The sequence below is a fragment of the Pelodiscus sinensis genome, chromosome 6 (genome assembly GCF_049634645.1).
Source record: "Pelodiscus sinensis isolate JC-2024 chromosome 6, ASM4963464v1, whole genome shotgun sequence".
Lineage (NCBI taxonomy): Eukaryota > Metazoa > Chordata > Testudines > Trionychidae > Pelodiscus > Pelodiscus sinensis.
The window spans coordinates 10,145,785-10,165,849 of record NC_134716.1 but is presented as its reverse complement, the minus strand read 5'-3'; the positions used below and the strand labels follow the sequence as shown (position 1 = coordinate 10,165,849).

At 44.9% G+C, this 20,065-nt stretch overlaps 1 protein-coding gene across 1 annotated transcript; it reads right to left on the bottom strand.

Moving 5' to 3' along the window:
* Positions 1 to 1,980: 1,980 nt before the first annotated feature.
* On the bottom strand, positions 1,981 to 18,399 carry DNAJC25 (DnaJ heat shock protein family (Hsp40) member C25). Its single transcript, XM_075931426.1, has 4 exons — positions 17,995 to 18,399; positions 12,158 to 12,310; positions 8,549 to 9,019; positions 1,981 to 5,780 (listed from the first exon to the last, which is right to left on the bottom strand). The coding sequence occupies exons 1-4, from the start codon at positions 18,298 to 18,300 to the stop codon at positions 5,658 to 5,660; spliced, it is 1,053 nt and encodes a 350-aa protein (XP_075787541.1). The 5' UTR covers positions 18,301 to 18,399; the 3' UTR covers positions 1,981 to 5,657.
* Between the last annotated feature and the right edge of the window lie 1,666 nt (positions 18,400 to 20,065).

Below are 20,065 nucleotides of genomic sequence, written 5' to 3'. Positions count from 1 at the left end.
CTTCCTGGAATCAGCCGCTGATCAGTTTCAGCAGCAGCTGACTTGGGGATGCCTGGGGTTCTTAAGTTGAATCTGTATGTAAGTCAGAACTGGCGTCCAGATTCAGCCGCTGTTGAAACTGATCAGTTTCAGCAGCGGCTGAATCTGGACGCCAGTTCCGACTTACATACAGATTCAACTTAAGAACAAACCTACAGTCCCTATCTTGTACGTAACCCGGGGACTGCCTGTAGAGAGAAATAAATGTAAATGAAAAAAAAAAAAAAAAAAAAAACATGGCAAGACTGCCATTTCAGTAGCATCACAGTTCAAATTAACAAAGAGGCTATTTTTATGATAACTGTGTGACTAGTTCCCAGTTTACTGGAAATGGTCTGATTTTGAGAAAATGCCTCAGCCTATTGTATCAAAACCAAGGGTTAGTCTGTTCCAGTTTAAATTTGCTGGGTGGCAAACCTTTTTGCTCTTATACACCTGGGACTGTAAAGGGCTACAAATCTCACAAGACTAGGTATATATAGGATACAAGGATAAATGTAGGGATAATTTAAAGAGGCTTTATGTTTTAAAGGGAGGGGTGAATTAGTGGAAAGGAATTAGTGAGGCAAAGTCATAAATAAATCAAAAGAGTTCATGCATTACATATTTAGCAGAAATTCAAGAAGATAAAGGGATGTTAACCACATTAATGCTTGGAAGGAGCTGACCATCCTTTGAGGCTGAGGAAGGCATTTTCACTGATCAGGCATTTTTTTTATTATACATCAATACTATTTTTGGATAGCTGGAGGGCCCTGTTCAGATGCCACAAGCTTTATAAAAAGTTTTGAGAGTTCAGAACTGTAAGGAATCAGAAAAGCACATTGAAATGAAAGGATGCCTCATTTTCACTATTAAATGAAATACACAAACCAGCAAATAGAAAATGCCAGGAAAGTTTGCCTAAGTGACTGGATAGTGAAAGCACAAAGAAAGCAGGCCTCAAGGTTGAATTTTTATCGAAGTCAATTAGGTGAGCGCATGCAGAAGAGGTGCTTATTCCCTAACGGAGACTAGAGATATTAAATACTGGTTACCTGAATAGTCAAGTATTTGGGGCCGGTCATTTGACTATTCTATAGTCCCCAGGGGTGAGGCCGGCAGCCAGTGTGCTCCGGCCCCACGCCACTCCATCTGGCTCCTAATACACTTTAAATGCAGAGCCATAGGGGGAGGAGGGGGCAGTAGGTCCTGGACCTGGAAGGAGCCAGGACTGAGCCACGCTGCTGGCCAGCCAGCTAAAAAAATTACTGGCGGAGGGAGGGGGAAAAGAGGGAAACCTGTGTAGTCTATAGCATTAACCTTTAAGCTTTTGCTAATTGGTTAATCAACTACACTACTACATCCATAGTGAAGACTGGAAAAAATAGCAGGGGAAAGAAAACTGATAAGATCCTAGGGAGCTAAGCTATAAAAACAGAAAAAGGAGTGGGGAGGAATTGCAGATGTGTTGGCTGGGTCTGATGTGCATTGCTGCAAATGGTATAATGTCAGGAAAATTGGCAGCCCTATCACTGTTTCCCAGGCCTTTATGGGTTCAGGTCTCTCAGGGCAGTAACCTATATTCCTCTCCTACACCAAGGATTTGGACACACATTGTTATCACCTTAGCAAGTCTGTTTTTAGTTCAGCACTTGCCCTACTGTTCTCTCCCAAGGTTTACCAATATCTAGCCAGCCTTCTCAAAGCAAAGTACCATAAATTAGCATATATAACCCATGCACGTGTATTACCCACACCCATGCACAACCCACGGTTTTTCCTGATTGTGTAAAAAAAGTTTTAGATAACCCGTGCACGTGTATAGCCTGTGGAAAACAAATGGCAGGTACTGTTAATGAACAGCACCTGTAATGAAGTGTTAATGAACTGCAGCTAATGACACTGAGCAGTAAGTATGCTACAAGCCTTATTGCGGGTATATAACCCCTTTGAACCACACCATTTTACCATTTATTTATTCCTTTAGTAGTTTTAACTTGTAATGAACTTTAAAAAAAGTATTGAAAACTTCTTAAAACTTTTTAAACATGCCTAAGCGCAAATCCTACACAGCCGACTTTAAATTGTGAGTTGTGACATATGCAAAGAATAATGGAAACCGAGCAGCAGGGAGAAAATATTCTGTCAACGAAAAGTCTGTTCAGGAGTGGAGAAAGGAAGCAGCAGATTTTGCGAAATTACATCGTAGGAAAAAAGCACACCATGGATAGAAAGCCAAGTAGCTACTATTCGGAATGGGTTCTGTAAACATAAAATTCTTCCCGACGTTGACTTGTCTAGCTCTAAATCTGACTACGACAGCGATGCTGATTCGGCACCACAGACCTCAACCGTCACCAAAGCTCACCTAGCCTTGGATATGGATTTTACAGATGTTTTTCAAAACAGCAATTATGCCGAAAGTTTTGAAAACTCAAGACGCTGAGGAGGATGCTGCTACCACTGATTCTAGTGATGCAGAATGAATGAACTTATGTCTTTTATGACAATGCGAGGATGGCTTTTTTTAAACTGTTTTACCATCTATTTAGTCTTTTATTAGTTTCACATTAAAGTTTTAACTTTTAATGTATTTTAACATCACTGTCGCTATTAAAATATGCTGCTTTTATCAAGTAAGAGTCAGTCTTGTCTTCCTGTAATTTTAGTAAAAAAACCCGTGTATAACACAGACAAGTATAGCCTGCCTGGGGCGGGGGATTGTAAAACCTCACAAGGTTATATAACCTTGTATATTTTAGGTTATATACACTAAAAGACAGTAATTATTAAGAAAAAAAGTATTGCAGAGAAAATATCTTTGGAAACCCTGGTAAGTGCTAAAATCCTCCAAAACCTCTCTGTAGGGTCTGGTTCTCTTGGTGAGAGTGTTATTTCAGTTCTTGCATCTAGTGAGTGGGATACCATGTGCGCCCTATCAGGTAGGACTTGATAAAAATTCTTAGTTCACTGTTTGCTGCTCTTCTTGAACCCTGTCAAAACCAGTGTACATAATTTCCCTTAAGGAAGTGGTACTTCTACAGACAAGTATATCTGTCTAGGGAATTGCCTAAATTATAAACCCCTCCCTTCTCAGTGATTTTAAGGGTTTTATTGTTCATTCATGGCATGCTTGGCATCCCTCATCCCAGGCAGTTCATGGCTTGCTCTGTTCCATGACAGCAATTAACCCCTTAACGCCCAGCAGGTAACAATACAAGGTGAGAAGAGTAGAGTAACACATTCTTTCATTTAAAAATCAGACATTTCCCAGTTCTGCACATTATACTAATCTCAATCAACAAAGTATGTTCTTCAGATCATCAGTATGGGAAATGAGTGTAAGTCATAGCATTACTTACACACAACCAGTAGATCAGACTCATAGGACCATAACACATTTTAAAGTATAATTTCCATTGCTATGAATTCAGAAAGTGTATGAAGGAATAAAAATCAATTTCTTGTTTCAGACTCCTAAAGAAATCAACAATTGAGAGAACAGCCCAGAAATGTCCTTGCTGTCATACGGTATGAAATGAACAAGCTTCTTAATCAGGAACAAGCAGCAGTCCTGTGGCACTTGATCTAACATGTTAGTTTCTATGAGGTTTTTGTGGGTAAAACACACTATGAGTTGGAGTGGAAGCGAAAGAATCCAGGATATATGTAACAGCAACAGCAGTTACCTGTCAATTGTAGGACCAGTGTTAATGAAGCTAATTAAGTCAGGCTGAATGTGTCCCATTCATGGCATTTGATGTGGAAATGCTAATATCAAAGTTGGGGAAAATTCCTTTGTTGTGCATTAACCAGTCAATATTTTAATTCAAGCCCAAGTTGATAAGTGTTGAACAAGTTTTTGTGTATAAATAAGCATATGCGTATCTATATCAAATAACTGACTAGTGACTTGACTAGTCGCTTCTCCCCCACCCCCTTGCTGCCTCTATTAGAGAGGCAGCAAGGTGGGGGGAGCAGCTTAAAAGCCAGTTCCCTCCATCACCATTTCCACGGAGAGGCAGGAAAGTAGCGGAGGTCCGGGTGTGAGCTGGGAATCAGGTCTTGGCTTGCACCAGGTCCCCCCCCCCACTGCACTTCAGCCTTTTAAATGTATTAACAGCCTGGCAACTTTTAATACATTTAAAAGGCAGTACCGCAACAGAGTTAGCTCCTGGAGCCGGGAGCTAACCCTGCTGCAGCTCTGCAGTCCCCTCCCTTATCAATTAATCGACTATTCAATGGAAATTCCATCAACTAGTCAATTAGCTGATTAAACACCATTTAACATCCCTGCCTTCGACATCAGGCTAGTCACAGTATGCTAACTCTTCTTTGTTTCCAGCTATTTAAGACAACCAAAATATATACTTAATATTTCAGGAAAATAGTTGCTATAGCTGTGTCAGGAATCTGATGACTATCACCAGTAGAGGTATTTCGCTTTTCCCTTCCACGAAAAAGTTTGAAAACCTTTGATCTAGGGGAGGTATAGGGAACTATTAGCATTGTCCTTATTGTAAATTGTGTAAGTATTGCAGCTATTTATTATTTGAATAATTACTGAAATAATTTTATATGTGGAAGTTCAGAGAAAAGGGTTTAATAGCTGGACCTTTTTGGTACAATGTTTGGTCAACGTAATATCATAAAGCTGTTTTCTTAAAACAGTACTGCATGTGTGTCAAGTCCATATTTGTATGCAGACTTAGCCATACTTTTTGCAGCTCAGGATTTTTTGTTTTTTGGTGGTTGGTGTTTTTTTTTTTGGGGGGGGGGGCACAATTGAGTATTTTTGCTTTCTACCAGACTTACACATTTAAACTGATCCAAAGCTCAAAGTCATTAATGGAAAGTCTCCCACTGACCTCAGTAAGCATTGGATCAGACCAATGATTAAAAAGCATTGAAAAATCTTGTAATGTATCATCTTGACCTACAAGAAATATATTTTTACATTTTTAGTCAGTCAAAAAATTCCATGGGAGAGTGTTTCTTTTCAAGGCAGATGCTGTTGATAAATGTACCAGTTGCAACTGAGTTATCAAGTGTGCTTACGACCAAAGGGGGAAAAATCTGATTCCCACGCTGTAATTTAAATACAAGCTCTTTCTTGAATTTCAAGGCCAGATCTAGGTTACATTGACTTCAGTAAAAGTTGGTATTTTCCTTTTATGCCCAGAACCCCATTCCCTGCTACCAGTCTCTAATCAAATCAGCCTCTCCTCTCCCTCACTCCTGTAAGTCCTGGCTGTAGTATACGGGTGTTTAATTGCAATCTTGACCCTGACTATAAACCACCTGCAGCTCTCCTGCTGTTTGTCTCCAGTCACACCCATTTATCAGATGAGGCACCATGGGTCTTTAGGGTTTGCTGCTTCTTCCTACTATCTCCCCACTCCCTGAGCTTCCTGAGTAAGAGAGGCAGACGTTTCACTTTTCCTGCCTATGGTCTATCTCCTGTAAACTTCTGTTGTGAGGCTGCACATCTACCCTGCTCTCTGGATCTGCACTTCCCACCCTGACAGTCATCCTGGTTGCTGTAGGTTGGATCTTTAGGAATTATATCTGCAGTGTTCCCTCATAGTTACGAAATTTTTTTGCAAATCAAGTTTATCGGTACTGTTTAGCAGACTTCAGTCATCAATAAACGTTAATCTTCCAGGTCCTTCATTCTTCATCCACCGCCTGTATCTCTTCCATCGTGGGTCCATGGCCATCTTCTTCTTTAGCTCTTCCTCTTGTTCTTGCTTGTAGACCTGAACAGGAGAAAGAAAAGGTGACTTTAAATAAAGCCCAAGAAAAAGTGAGCCCTTAAGGTAAGCTTTATACTAGAGGCAAGGGGCTATTCCTGCTATTACAATGTATCAAACTGCAGACTTTAGTCAGGTCAGTGGGACTGCTGGTGGAATGCAGAATTGGCTCATTAATTGGCTCCAATAATTTCAGTTGAGTTACACCAGTATAGATTCTAAATCCACAGTAAGAGCAGAATTTGGCCTTATCTCAAATTTATTAAGCAATTAAAAGAATGTATTTTAAAACACACAGAATATTCATCTAAAAGTTGCATGCTTATGCAGGAGACAGTATTATTCTACAGAAACAGAGAGGCCATTCTCAGGATGCTGATATAGGAAATATTCAAGGCAATAGTTAGATCCACTGGTGTAACTGTTTCTTCTGGCCATTTTCATATGTGTTTCCTTCTGCAGTCAAGACTAACTAGACAAATTTTGGAGTGCAGTTAAATTTGACAGTTTTTTTTTTTAAATCTGTCTAGCTACAGAAGCAAACGTTTTTATCCCCACATTTGAAGCATTAGAATTATTAATTCTAGTTTATAATTATTTTAAATTAAATACTTCTTCATTGGTAATAAATTTAACAACACTAATATTAATAACTTCCTCAAGAGAGATAATAATATTAACCACGCAGGTTTCAAAGAATCAGTAAGTCTAGGGTCTAAACTGTAAGTTTTCCCTTACAGATTTGAAAACCTCACTATGCCATATGGAAGCCACCTATTGTAAATAACGGGGAAGTTAAGACTTCACATACACTTTCAAGTCTGTTTATCTAGGTTTAGAATTTGGCACTGCTGTTACAGTGATTCTTTCAGTTTCTAGTATTTATCACCTGCTCCTGAACTAGCTAGCCTGCTTCTAGTAATATAGTCCATAGTGTTGATCTCCAACAGTGGGTAACTGCATGGTATCTCAATGGCAACTGAAGTGTTTCAGCACATGAAATCTGAAAAACTCTGCACCTTGAACTCACTAACTGTACACACTATGTGGGGACATAATACAACACCACATGAAGTACTGCTGTCAAAAATCCTAATATCACCACAGCAACACAGTAAGGCAGAAAACTGTTAAACATAGATTTACTGTGCTAAAGAACTATAAAGGCTCCTAATGTGTTCTCAGTTACCAATTCCTTGGTACAAAGATAATCCTCCAGTTGCGTCTTGTACAACAACAAGCATAGTCAGTACTTAAAAGTACAGTAAACTTCTGATAATCCGGCAACTTTAGGACCCAGGGGGTGCCGGATTATCAGATTTGCCTGACTATCGGAAGGGTGGGGATGCCACCCCAGACTCCTCATAGCCCCCCCCCCTTCCAATAGTTCGCTCTGCCCCAGGCGTCCCTGATTCAGCCGCTGCTGCTCAGTTTCAGCAGCGGCTGAATCGGGGACGCCTGCAGCAGAGCAGCTGGAGTGCTGCCAGGTTGGTCCGGTAGTGCTGACCCTTGGCGTGGCGAGACCAACCCGGCAGCACCCCAGCTGCTCTTGGGGACGCCTAGGGCAGAGCAGCTGGGGTGCTGCCGGGTTGGTCCCACAACACTGAGGAGCGGCGCTACTGGACCAACCCTGCAGCACACCAGCTACTCTGCCCCAGGCGTCCCTAAGTCAGCCGCTGCTGATACTGATCAGTGGCTGACTCCAGGAAGCCAGAGGCAGAGTTGCTCTGCCCCAGGCTTCCTGGAGTCAGCCGCTGGTCAGTTTCAACAGTGGCTGAATCCAGATGCCTGGGGCAGAGCAGCTGGGACGCTGCCAGGTTGGTCTGGTAGCGCCAACACTTGGCGCTGCGAGACCAACCCAGCAGCACCCCACCTGCTCTGTCCCAGGTGTCCTGATTCAGCCACTGCTGAAACTGATCAGGGGCTGATTCCAGGAAGCCCGGGGCAGAGCAGCTCTGCCTCGGGCTTCCCGGAGTCAGCCGCTGATCAGTTTCAACAGCAACTGAATCAGGGACAGCTGGGGCGCTGCCCGGGTTGGGTCCCGCAGGCCCGAGGGGCAGCGCTATGGGACCAACCCGGCAGCGCCCCAGCTGCTCTGTCCTAGGCGTTCCCGATTCAGCCGCTGGTCAGTTTTAGCAGTGGCTGAATCGGGGAACCTGGGGCAGAGCAGCTCCAACGGTCCGGCTGCCCGGAGCACTTCTGGGTTCCTGATGGTGCCGGACCATCAGGAGTACCGGATCATCAGATGCCGGACCATCGGAGTTTTACTGTAATAGGTTCTGGAACATCCCCAGGACCTGGGCACAGAGCTTGTATATTCTGTGGAGTCTCTGACCTGGAGCAATCAAGCTCTATACTTGAATAAAACAGCCACTTCCCAGCAAGATGATCCTGGATCACTAGAAATTGAAGGAACTACTGAAGGGCAAAGAGGACAGAGTCAGGAACTAGATGAATTGGTAGAGTGATTTAAAAAAAAATCTGAAATGGTTTGGATAAACAGTTACTTTGAAGGGGTTATGGAATCATTCTCTGGAGCACAGCACATTCTGCTGTGATACCTAGCACCACTACAGATGAACAAAGAGTCTCTGGTCAGAAATCCCAAATCTCATTGCCAAAAATCTCCAGTTTAATGAGTGATATCTAGAAATGAATCACAGTCTTACTTGCAGTACTACCACGATAGATACCCCAGGAGAACACCAGTTTTTAAGCTGGGCGAATTGGACATTTAGCATTCATTTTCATTACAATTTTCCGCACGTACTCACCTCATACTTCTCTTTTATCCATAGCTGCCTTTCTAGAAAAGTCTCTTTCTGATTATCTTCCAGACTGTCAAATTGAGACTGTGACATTTTCATGTTTCTGCGTATGATATATAGCTTCTCTTCTTCACCATATTCTTGCCCTTTAATATGAAAGCAATAAATCCACCAACAATACCAAGCTATATATTTGCACAAGTAAACAGGAGCTAACAGGATTTGGAACAGGAGGATATCATATATTTTAGGCTTCTGATAACCGCCTTTTATATCTACTTTATTTTTGATAATGTCCTTGATGATTTCTTCCTCTTCCTCACGGATTTCTTCCTTAGACCGTCTGTTTTTGCCTTTTTCTTTAGCTTTGTTCAGTAGACCTTGTCGCTTAGCAATCTCAAGTGCTTGTAGACGATATTTTGGCACGGTGACAAGGTAGTTGATGACCTCATTGTAGCTACTCCACCAGCTGAAGAACTAGAATATAAAATAGTAACAGCTTGTTATTTCCAGCAGTAGCATTAAACAGAAGAAAAACACAGGAAAATATGCTGCCTCTGGGATGTTCAGTTAAAAATTAAGAATAATCACATTTAGTAAATTTTATATTTTACAGATGCTGAGGGGTGAAATGACTGGACATCTTCAGCAAATTCAAGGTAACTTCTTGCCTTTTTCACTGTATCCTGATCCTCTCCATAAATATGAAATGCGCAGGTATCTTCATCAAAGACTTGCTCAAAGTCTTACAAGTCAGTAGCAACACTAATGTAAAAACATCCCTGCGCTTAAAGGGTCTTCTATGGGGACTGAAGAGATTTACATGTGATTTTCCTGCCTGCTAAAGGGCCAGATCCCTTGGATCAACACCGTAGCAGACTTGAACCTTTTTGTGGGCCAACTACTGGATGAGAACAAATGCCACAATGTATTAGCAGTGTTAAACTCAAGATTAGAACTCTACTTGTTAGGCTCCAACCCTGTGCTCATTTTGCTAAAGAAAAATATTTCACAATCTACAGTGTACAAGGAGAAGAATAATTTCACTCTTTTAATGAGATGGATACAGTACGTTTACAACAGTACTAAAACAGTGCAGGATTAATTTTCATAATCATCATGTATTCTATCAGATGAAAGTTATTTTCATACTGAAGGATTATCCTGTGGATTACATTAGCAACCTTTCCTGCTGATTTGCTTTGTCTTAGTGACAGGTTTTTAACCCCACATTATTAATGAAACCAAGTATGCTAACAACTGCTATATTTATTCTTAGCGATATAAAAAAATTACAGAACAATGGGGGGAAGTTTGCACAGCATATTCTAGAAACTCATTTACTAGAAGCATCATGTCTTGATACAGAATATGACACTAGTTAAGAAAGTGCTTCTCTTCCATACTAAAGCACTGTGGCTCAGCTGCTTATACTTTTTTTTACTAGAATGCAGAGTTTCTTTACTCGTTGCATACTGCAACAAGGGATAATGGCACAATAGGGGATATGTTTTGAGTTTGTCACTTGACGGAAATTCTACACTTGTCAAGTACAGTGGAACTCTATTATGAGATCATTGCTCCCACATACAAACATCACTATCAGCCAAAGTTTGATACAAATGGAATCATGGTTTGCAAACTGAAATCCATTAAGTAACTTGAGACTTTAATTTTAATTCTCCAATTTAGCTAGGGATGTTAAATTTAGATTAATGGGCTAATCAAATAGTCAATACAATTTGCATCAGTTATTCAAACAGGGTGCCTGCACCTTTGAAGTGTAGCAACAGCCTCAAGGATGTTGCTACATTTCAGAGGCGAAAACGCTGGCTCCGTGCTCCCTACAGCATTTCAAAGTGGCAGCACCGTATGGAGCCCAGGGTTCCCAGCTGACCCCTGGCTCCACAGTACGCTGCTGCTTTGAAGCACCCCTTCCTTTCCTCACCCCACTGCCTCTTCTTTATAGATACAGCAAGGGAGGGGGGAGGAAGCGACTAGTCATCCACAGCCCTAAATTCAGTATCAGAGAATTTCCCCACAGAAGCTAATCCATATGATAACATTACAGGACTATGAGTCCCTGTTTAGATTGGCACACTATATGTATTAGCTTAAAGTGTCACACTGATGTATCCACTTTGCAACAGGAAAAAATGTTCTTAAAGATTTTTAATTTTCTTGGATTTGCAACTAAACGAATAGTATAGTACAGGACATTGAGTGACATTAACCATTTAAAATGGCTAATTAAAAATAGTTTATACAAGGGCAATCTTATAACTTGATTGGATTTGCTTTATAAGACTCAATCCCCTTCCATGTCTTGCTTCATGTTGGAGTTAAGATGAGACAGACAAAACGAGGATAGAAAAATGAGGGAAAAAAACCCTGCCTTCTCTCTTCCTAATTCACCCAAATAGTTATTAAAATCAACAGGCCTTAACAATGCAATACCACCTCATAGTGTGTGCAACTCTTAAATTAAGACAAGAGCTATAGCAAAGGCAGGAGATAGAAAAAAATGCAAATTTGGATTTAGACATGAGGTTATTTGCTTTACAATCAGCATTAACTGACTAATGATAAAGAAATCCAGGCTTCAGATTTTACTATTTTCCAGTTTGGTTTTTGCCTGAAATTTTCCAATCTCCTCATTTCTACCCAAGGAAAAGAATGGGAGGCAGGTGAAATTTCTCCATCAAAACCAAAGACTTGAGGAAAAGTGGCTGTATAAGACTTTATGAATCTACGAGTCTACACTGTTTGGAGAATGAGAAGTCTAGGACAGCTGCTGATCTGCAAATGATGCCACATAAGCATTAAAGAATCAAAAGCTCCTAGTTGGGTTGTTTGGGAAAAGCACCGTGTGAGACATCAGGAACCATTAGATAGCCAGGTTCAAGATTTCTTCAGCTACAGCATATTAACTACTGGACATTTTATCTTTTAGAGAAGTCTTCAACAAGTAACTCCAATACACATGTTAAATATTAAAAAGAGGTATTAAATTTATTCTATTTATACAATTGCTTGAAAATGTATACAAAGTTATTAATTTATTCAATACATAGTATGTATGTTTCTACAGAGAAAAATCATTCATTTGAAGAGGAAGACTTCACTGATCCAAACTAATTTTTATTCTAAGATATACTATGAAATCAGGAGGATTATGATTGTTTTAAATACATCCGTCATGAACAGTTTAAAAATTAGCTTCTTAAAACACTGATATCAAAATGAGAAACTGGCTCAGTCTAACACTGAAAAATAATCTAGCCCTACAGTTGGGATGGACTGTTCAGCCTTTAATTTTTTGAACCATGGAACCATATTATTTCTCCAGTAGTGTAAGATGCTTATCCTTTAAATTTATAGTACCAAAAACATCAACGAAAGGGTCTAGCATATAGATTTATATGACTAGATGAATATCTGCCTAGAGCACCAATGATAGTAAACAACACTTACAGATAGGGGAGCCTTCTAATTGTACAATTAAAAAGCCACTTCAGTTACTAATGGTAATGAAATCTAGACTTCACATTTTATTATTTTCCAGTTTAGAAATTCAATAAGAACAGTCACAACAAGCATCAGTATATATTTTACCTGAAACACAGAGATAGCACATACAGTCACTAGAATCACTATCCTGACATCAACTTTAGGTGCCAACCTCCTGCGGTAGTAGTGATAATAATGGCTGTAATACTCTTCAGGATGATCCAACATGTAGTCATAATCTTTACGTGTGTCTTCATCCTGTCAAAAAAAAGTTAACACAAAATGTTGTAGGTTCAAATCCTTGAGCTTTTAATCAATGTCACATAGTACATTTCATAAGATATGAAAGCTTGGCAGTGGAGTGATTTTTAGTTACCAAAATTACACTTCAGTGATAAAACACTGTTAACCATGAAACTGTTGTAAAATCCGTGTGGGACTGATTTCTATAAGGAATAGAGAGGACAGACTTTTTAAAGAAACCTACATCATTAATATTCAATATTAAGCGTCTGTTTTTCAGGTATTATGAGAATTCTTCAGATTGTTTCCTCTACTCTGATAATCAAAATGGATTTATTCTAAAACACATATATATTGTTTAGTCAGGGCTACATACTTGGTCTTGCCTAAAGAAATATCATTCTGAAGTAGTTAACCATGTGACAGTCACATACTAAGCACAAAGTATCAATCTTAGAAATCAGACAGATGGTATTAACTGATTCCAATTAATCTCGGTCAATGCAAGGTGATGTTTTTTGTTTTGAAATAAAATTCTGTATTTTAAGAGTATGTTTTCTAGTTTTGGGGGCAGTCTAATAAAAATGCACCAAGTGTCACGGCAAATCTTCCTTTGGGAGATTTATACAGCATAGTGGACTTCACTCACTTCACTTTCTTAGTATTTAGCCTAAGCACCTCATCTTTTAATTATATTTAGTTAGTCTTAGTTATACCTTTTGTACCATCCAGCAGAATTCCCCTCTTTTTCCCTTAAAATATCTGTAGAATATATTCCCCATCCCTTAACTGTGGCTTAGCCAAGTTCACCATGATAGTCTTTCCTTACAAATTCCTTCAGCCATTCTGATCCTGCACTCATTCCTTTAAATCAACAAGAAAAGTAATGGAACATTACTTAAACGGTTGGGTAGCAGTGATGTAAAATCCTGTTTAAAATGTTAACTGGTTAAACAACTTGTTTACTATGCAACTGCCGCCTCCCCCTCGGCTGTGGGCGGAAGTGGGCTAAAACAGGCCCCTGCTCATGGTGTACTGTGCCCCACCAGGCCGCAGCAGTGTGCCAAGTGCCAGTTAGCCAGTAAGACAATGTTTACCAGATAACTGGCTATCCCTTTACATCCCTACCAACAAACAATTCCTCATTTCAGATATTATACACCCTTCCCCATGATGAGCTATGGGTATATTGCACCTTTTTCTGTAGCAGTGGTTTTCAAACTTTTTGGCCCTGCTCATTACAGACCTTTCCGTGGACCACCAGCCAAGTACCCATGATGACAAAATGGCTGCAGAAGGGGCTAGGGGTGCAGGGGACTGGCTGAGAGGTAGGGTGCAGGAGTAGGCTGAGGGTGGGGAGGTCTGAGAGGAAGAGGGTGCATGTGGGAATGGGGGCGCTTACCTGGCTCCGTGCCTCCTGCCACTCCCAGGCACCACCCGCTTCTGCCCCCATTGGACATCATCGGGGAAAGCCTCCAGGTGAGTTGTTTCCTGCATTGCCATTCCCTCAGCCAGGGAGAGACGAAGTGGCTGTGCAGGGGAGCTGCTACCTCCCCTGCAAGCCAGATCCAGTTTGTGAGGCTCACCTCCCCCTCTGCAGCAGGAAGCTGGCGCTGGCACTCTAACCTTGCAGGGGACCACAGGGCTGGAGCACCAGCTCAAGCTCCCCACTGAGGGAGCTGGGAGCTCCGAGCCTGCGGCCCACCTGTGGTCCACACTTTGAGAACCACTATTCTATAGCCTTCAGATACAAAATGTTACACTTCCCACTATATCACAACCACATTTATACAAAGTGCTTGGGGTTCATCCAATTTACAGTAGACTTCCGATAATCCGGCACCTTTGGGACCTAGGTGGTGCCAGATATGCTGGAGTATTGGGAGGTTCTCCAGCGGGGGACTGTGACGGGTCTGCTGGGACCCGCACTGTGTCCGAGGGGTGGGTGAGAAACGGTGCTACGAGGGGCGAACCCTCCTCCGTTTTGCAGGAAGGTGGGGGAAGCCCCGTGCCGCCGCCGAGCGTTTCCAGGAAGGGAGTGGGCACCCCACTCCCTAGACTGCAGTAGTTACCGCCGAGCAGGGGGGTTAGGGGCAGCGCTGCTGGACCAACCCGGCAGCACCCCAGCTGCTCTGCTCCACTCCGCTTCCCCAAGTCTCCCACTGCTGAAACTGACGAGCAGCAGACTTGGGGAAGCTGCAGAGCAGAGCAGCTGGGGTGCCACTGGGTTGGTCTGGCAGAGCCGCCCCTCTCCACTGCCCTGCTCGGCGATAACTACTGCAGTCTGGGGGGTGAGGAGCCCGTTTCCCTCCCAGAAACTCTCAGCCGCAGTGCGGGGCTTCCCCCGCCTTCCTGCAAAACGGCGGAGGGTTTGTCCCTCGCCGCACTGTTCCCGCCCACCACCACCCCCATCCCTCGGCCGGTCGCAGTGTGGGTCCCAGCAGACCTGTCACAGGGGTATAATCCCTTTCCCGTCTTCTCCCCTTCCCTTTCCCAGCCATGAGCACCCATGGGGCTCATAGCAGCTCCAATTGTCTTTGCTGGCCGGAGCACTTCCAGGTTCCAGTTGGTGCCGGACTGTCAAGAGTGCTGGACCACTGGATGCTGGAGAATTGGAGTTTTACTGTACAGGCAGTCCCCGGGTTACATGGATGCGACTTACATCGGATCCCTACTTACAAACGGGGTGAGGCAACCCCGCACTAGCTGCTTCCCCCCAGCAGACCAGGGATACGCGAAGCTAGCGCCCCCCCCAGCAGACCAGGGAGACGCAGTGCGGCTTTTCTCAGCAGACACCTCAGCTTGAGAATAAAGGACTGAGGGAAGTGAGGTGTGGGAGAATAAAACTGAGCTCTGGAGAAATGTTTGGCTAGAGTTTCCCCTACAATATGTACCAGTTCCGACTTACATACAAATTCAACTTAAGAACAAACCTACAGTCCCTATCTTGTACGTAACCCGGGGACTGCCTGTACTTAATTTGTTCATTTGTGTGGTGTTGATATAGGTGGTAGAGAAGGGAGAGCGACTCCATTCCTAGATGCACAGATTAATCATTTGTTATGAAAGCAGAGTACAAATACTTATGATGAGGGCTCGACAAATCGCTGAATCTACTTGCCCGTGGCGAGTAGATTTCAGCCGGTCGCTTCGTGCGCCCCATTCACCGGCGTTTTGCGCATGCGCAGTGCTGGTCTGGCGCATGCGCAGTGTGGGGCTGGCGAGTGGCCCTCACTGGGGTTTGTGAAGCCCTGATTATGATGAATATCTATTTTAAGAAATTATATTGATAGGCTGCTGCAAATAAGAGCCAGACAAATGCAGAACAAATCACACCCTAAAAGAAAAATACACAATGCAATCTTCAGACATACTCTTTCATCCACTACGTGACAATGTCCTGCCCAGGGAAGTGGAATAGCATAACTTCTGTAAGAGTCATATTTCCAGGGACTTGTTGTACTATGGCTGTCCTTAGTGTTTCACTCAAAATTAATCCAGCTGACTCCCTCCCTAATCCCCCAAACTCTGCAAAACCCAAAATAGGAACCGCAGAGTGGGATTCTGTGGGATCATGGCAAGAGGAAGAAGCAATTTTTTTCCCATGGCGCACTTTCATTTGCACAAATTTGGGGGGGGGGGGGAGTGGGAGGATTTGTGCAACTGAAGAGAGGGGAATGGGAGGACTTAACACATCAATTCCTACAAGCATCAATGATTTTAGTATGGAACAGATGTATACTGAGACGACTTCTAGCGAGGACGTCCTGTACCCCGTATCGATTCATCGGGTAGTCAACAAAATTTTGACTACAAATTTGTGCAGTCAAATTTTTGTTTACTACACAATTAATGAAGGACATGCTTAACATTCCTAATAAGGAAGTGACCTTTGCTAGTGCACAACACCTCAGTGATTAATACTAAAAAAATGATTCCTCGCTTATTTTACCTTACCTACACTTCTCACGTTTCTCCGAACCTACCCCATTCTTTACATTAACTTATTCTAATGGATCCTTAATCTTCTATTCACAATTCAGGGCAGTTGCTCTATCTACTTCTACACGTCCCCCCTAGCTTATCAGCTCTGATTTGCTGTGCCCACAGCTAGGCTACGTCTACACTGGCATGATTTTGCGCAAGAACTCTTTTGTGGAAGAGTTCTTATGCAAAAACTCTTCCAGAAGAGAGCATCTACACTGGCATGTGCCTTTGCGCAAGAGATGTGCTTTTGCTTAAGAGCATCCATGCCAGTGTAGGCGCTCTCTTGCGCAAGAAAGCTCTGATGGCCATATTAACCACAGAGCTTTCTTGCACACGAAATTCATGTTGCCAGTCTACACTGGCCTCTTGTACAAGAACAGTTGCGCAAGAGGACTTATTCCTGAGAGGGAGCATCAGAGTTCTTGCGCACGAAGCATTGATTTCATACATTAGAATGTCAGTGTTCTTGCGCAAGAACTTGTGGCCAGTGTAGACAGGCAGCAAGTATTGGCGCTAAAGCGGCCGCTTTTGCGCAAGATCACGCCAATGTAAACACAGCCCTAGAGAACAGTGGCTCAACCTCTCTTTGCTGAGTTACTGCCAATTACAGAGACTGGATTTTGAACCTTGCTACTGCCCCAGGACCAGACAGTCCTGCTGATGGGAACAGGATCCCAGCCTCGGTCAACCTGGGCCAGACCTCAGCTGAGAGCCAACTCCAACTCCCCAAGTCACCCAATCTCCATCCCCACCCTCTCATTGCAAGCCCTGGTATCAGGTACTTCCTCAGGCCCCCTGACCTAGGATCAATGTTCCCTCTAAATATTTCCATTACGTGCAGAATACATTTTGCTACGTGCACCAAGGCATATGTGCATGTGCACCACCAATACAAACACATGCTGGTAGCTGTGGGTGCGCTGCAGATCAGCTGGGTGGCATCTGATTTAGGGATATCCAGAGTTAACCAGTTACCTGGCAAGCGTTCACCTTACCAGCATGCTTACTGGGGGAACCCGTTAGCCAGCATCCAGAGCAGCCCCCCACCTGCGGCGTGGAGTGGCGGGCTCTGTCTGGCCAGAGCAACGCACCGCAAAGGGGACCCGTGAGGTTTAACCAGGGAAGATTTAAAATTGGATTCTAGGTCTCTCATTCGAATCTCTCCCGGGGGGCAGCTCACAGGGAATGATGCCTAGGACGATCCCCTCCCGCCAGAAGCACACCCCATCTCCCGCACCCCCCCCATCAGTCTGTGCCCAACCCCCTACGCCATGGCTCTGGGAACCCCAATTCTTACCCCCCTCAGGACCACCAGCAAGTGGCGCCCCCCATGGCTCTCGGCTGGAAGCTGGCGCGCGCGGGACTCCCCGCCCCTCGGGCAAGCCCCCCCCCCCCGCGTCTCTCCCCGCCCCTCGGGCAAGCCCCCCCCCCCCCGCGTCTCTCCCCGCCCCTCGGGCAAGCCCCCCCCCTCTCCGCGTCTCTCCCCGCCCCTCGGGCAAGCCCCCCCCCCTCCGCGTCTCTCCCCGCCCCTCGGGCAAGCCCCCCCCCCTCCGCGTCTCTCCCCGCCCCTCGGGCAAGCCCCCCCCCGCGTCTCTCCCCGCCCCTCGGGCAAGCCCCCCCCTCTCTCCGCGTCTCTCCCCGGGCGCCGCGCCGCCCCCGCGGTGTCTCTTACCGGAGCGGCTCCGGCCGGGGCGGCGGTCCCGCTCGCTCACCTTGAGGGTCTCGTAGGCGGTGGCGATGAGCAGGAACTTCTCGTGCGCCGTCTGCAGCGTCTCCCCGCCGGGCGCGCCGCGGTGCCGGTCCGGGTGGTAGCGGCGGGCCAGCTGGCGGTAGGCGCGGGCGATCTCGGCCTTGCCGGCGGCGCGGCTCACGCCCAGCACGTCGTAGCAGACCTGCCGCCCGCAGTACAGCCCCTCGATCAGCGCCCGCGCCGGCCGCGGGGCCAGCGCCGCCGCCGCCAGCAGCCACCACAGCAGCCAGCGCCGGGCCCGCGCGCCGCCCGCCAGCGCCGCCGCCATGTCTGGCCCGCGCGAGCCGCCGGGCGGGGCCAAGCCAACGAACGTGGCCGAAGGCAGGGGGCGGGGCCAGCGCTGGAGGGGAGGAGCCAGGACGGGAAAGGGGCGGAGCATGTTGGGGGTAGGGGGCGGACGGGTGCTGCAGTATTGTACCGGCAAGGAGACGGAACAAAGGTGGTGGGCGGAGCCAGACGGGGGCGGGGCTAGCGGAGTGACGTAGCCAGAGGGGAGCCGCTCTAGGGGAAGAGCCCGGGCACTGGCCAAACCTGGGAGCGTCCAATCGAGGAGCCAGGCTGCCTGTGGGATCACAACGTGGCTTATTTAGGCGGCTACAAGACCCGCCCCCCAGTCGAATGCCAGAACCTCTGCCACGTGCCCAGTGGGCGACATTCAGGACCCCTGGGGAGCCTGCGCTGTGCTAGGTAAATTAGGGGCAGCGCCAGGAGAAAGTCTGGGCGCTAGGTAGCCAGCGTCCTGCGCGACACTTCTGCACAAGCACTTCTGTCGCAGCAGGGAGCCCTTTCAGCATCACTGCCTGGAAAGACTGGCTTTTAGCAGAACAGATGCTTCGTAATGCCCTTATATTGGATGGCTGTGTCTAGACTGGCAAGTTTTTCCACAAAATCATCTGCTTTTGTGCTGCTCCTGGTCCGGCAAAAGCCGTCTTGCGCAAATCGTTTGCGCAAGAAGGCCAGTGTAGACAGCACAGTACTGTTTTGCGCAAAAAAAGCCCCGATGGCTAAAATGGCGATCGGGGCTTTTTTTGCGCAAAACCGCGTCTAGATTGGCATGGACGCTTTTCCGCAAAAAGTGCTTTTGCGGAAAAGCATCTGTGCCAATCTAGGTGCTCTTTTCCGAAAATGCTTTTAACGGAAAACTTTTCCGTTAAAAGCATTTCCGGAAAATCATGCCAGTGTCGACGTAGCCGATATGTGTGAGACATGAAGTATTTAAAGGACGAGGCGTGGTCACCCTCCTGAAGAATTATACTAGAACTGTTTATTACGTTTTATTAAAGGTATTGCCCATTTGTTAGCACAGAAAATGTGCACAAGGAGCTTCAGAAGCTGTGCTAAAATCCAAATGCATCCACCAAACCTGCATTCTTTCTGGTACATGGTATGCTATTTCACTAGTGCAGGGTTTGCTCTCATCCTGGTAGCTTGGGTGAGCACCAAACTTACACTGGAGTTGCATAGAATGACCTGATCAATTGCACAGAATAGCTGCATTTCCTCTTCATTATTAACTTGAGCTGTCAAGTTTCCCCCTGCACCTCCAGCTGGGCCTGCTAGCTAGAGTTTATAGCATTAACTAACTTAAGCTAAAACTTAAAAAACAACAAATAGACTAGTAGCACCTTAAAGACTAACAAAGCATGATGGTATCATGAGCTTTTGTGGGTGCAACCCACTTCTTCAGATGATACTGAAGTCATCTGAAGAAGCGATTTGTGCCCATGAAAGCTCATGATACCATCTACATGTTTTGTTAGTCTTTAAGGTGCTACTAGTCTATTTGATGTTTTTTAAATTTTTCTTGTTAGACTAACTCAACTACCTCACTATAATGTAAGCTAAAGACTAGTGTATGCAGACAGGAGTCAGAGTAAGGGCCACTCTCGAATTATACCTCCAGCTAATACTGTAGTGATGGTGAACTGAATGCTAAGAGTTAACAAGATGATTGTACAAAGTGTTTTCCAAGCACAGAGAAAAACTGTTGTTGACGTACGGAGTCAACAACCTACACTATTTCTGTTCCCCCA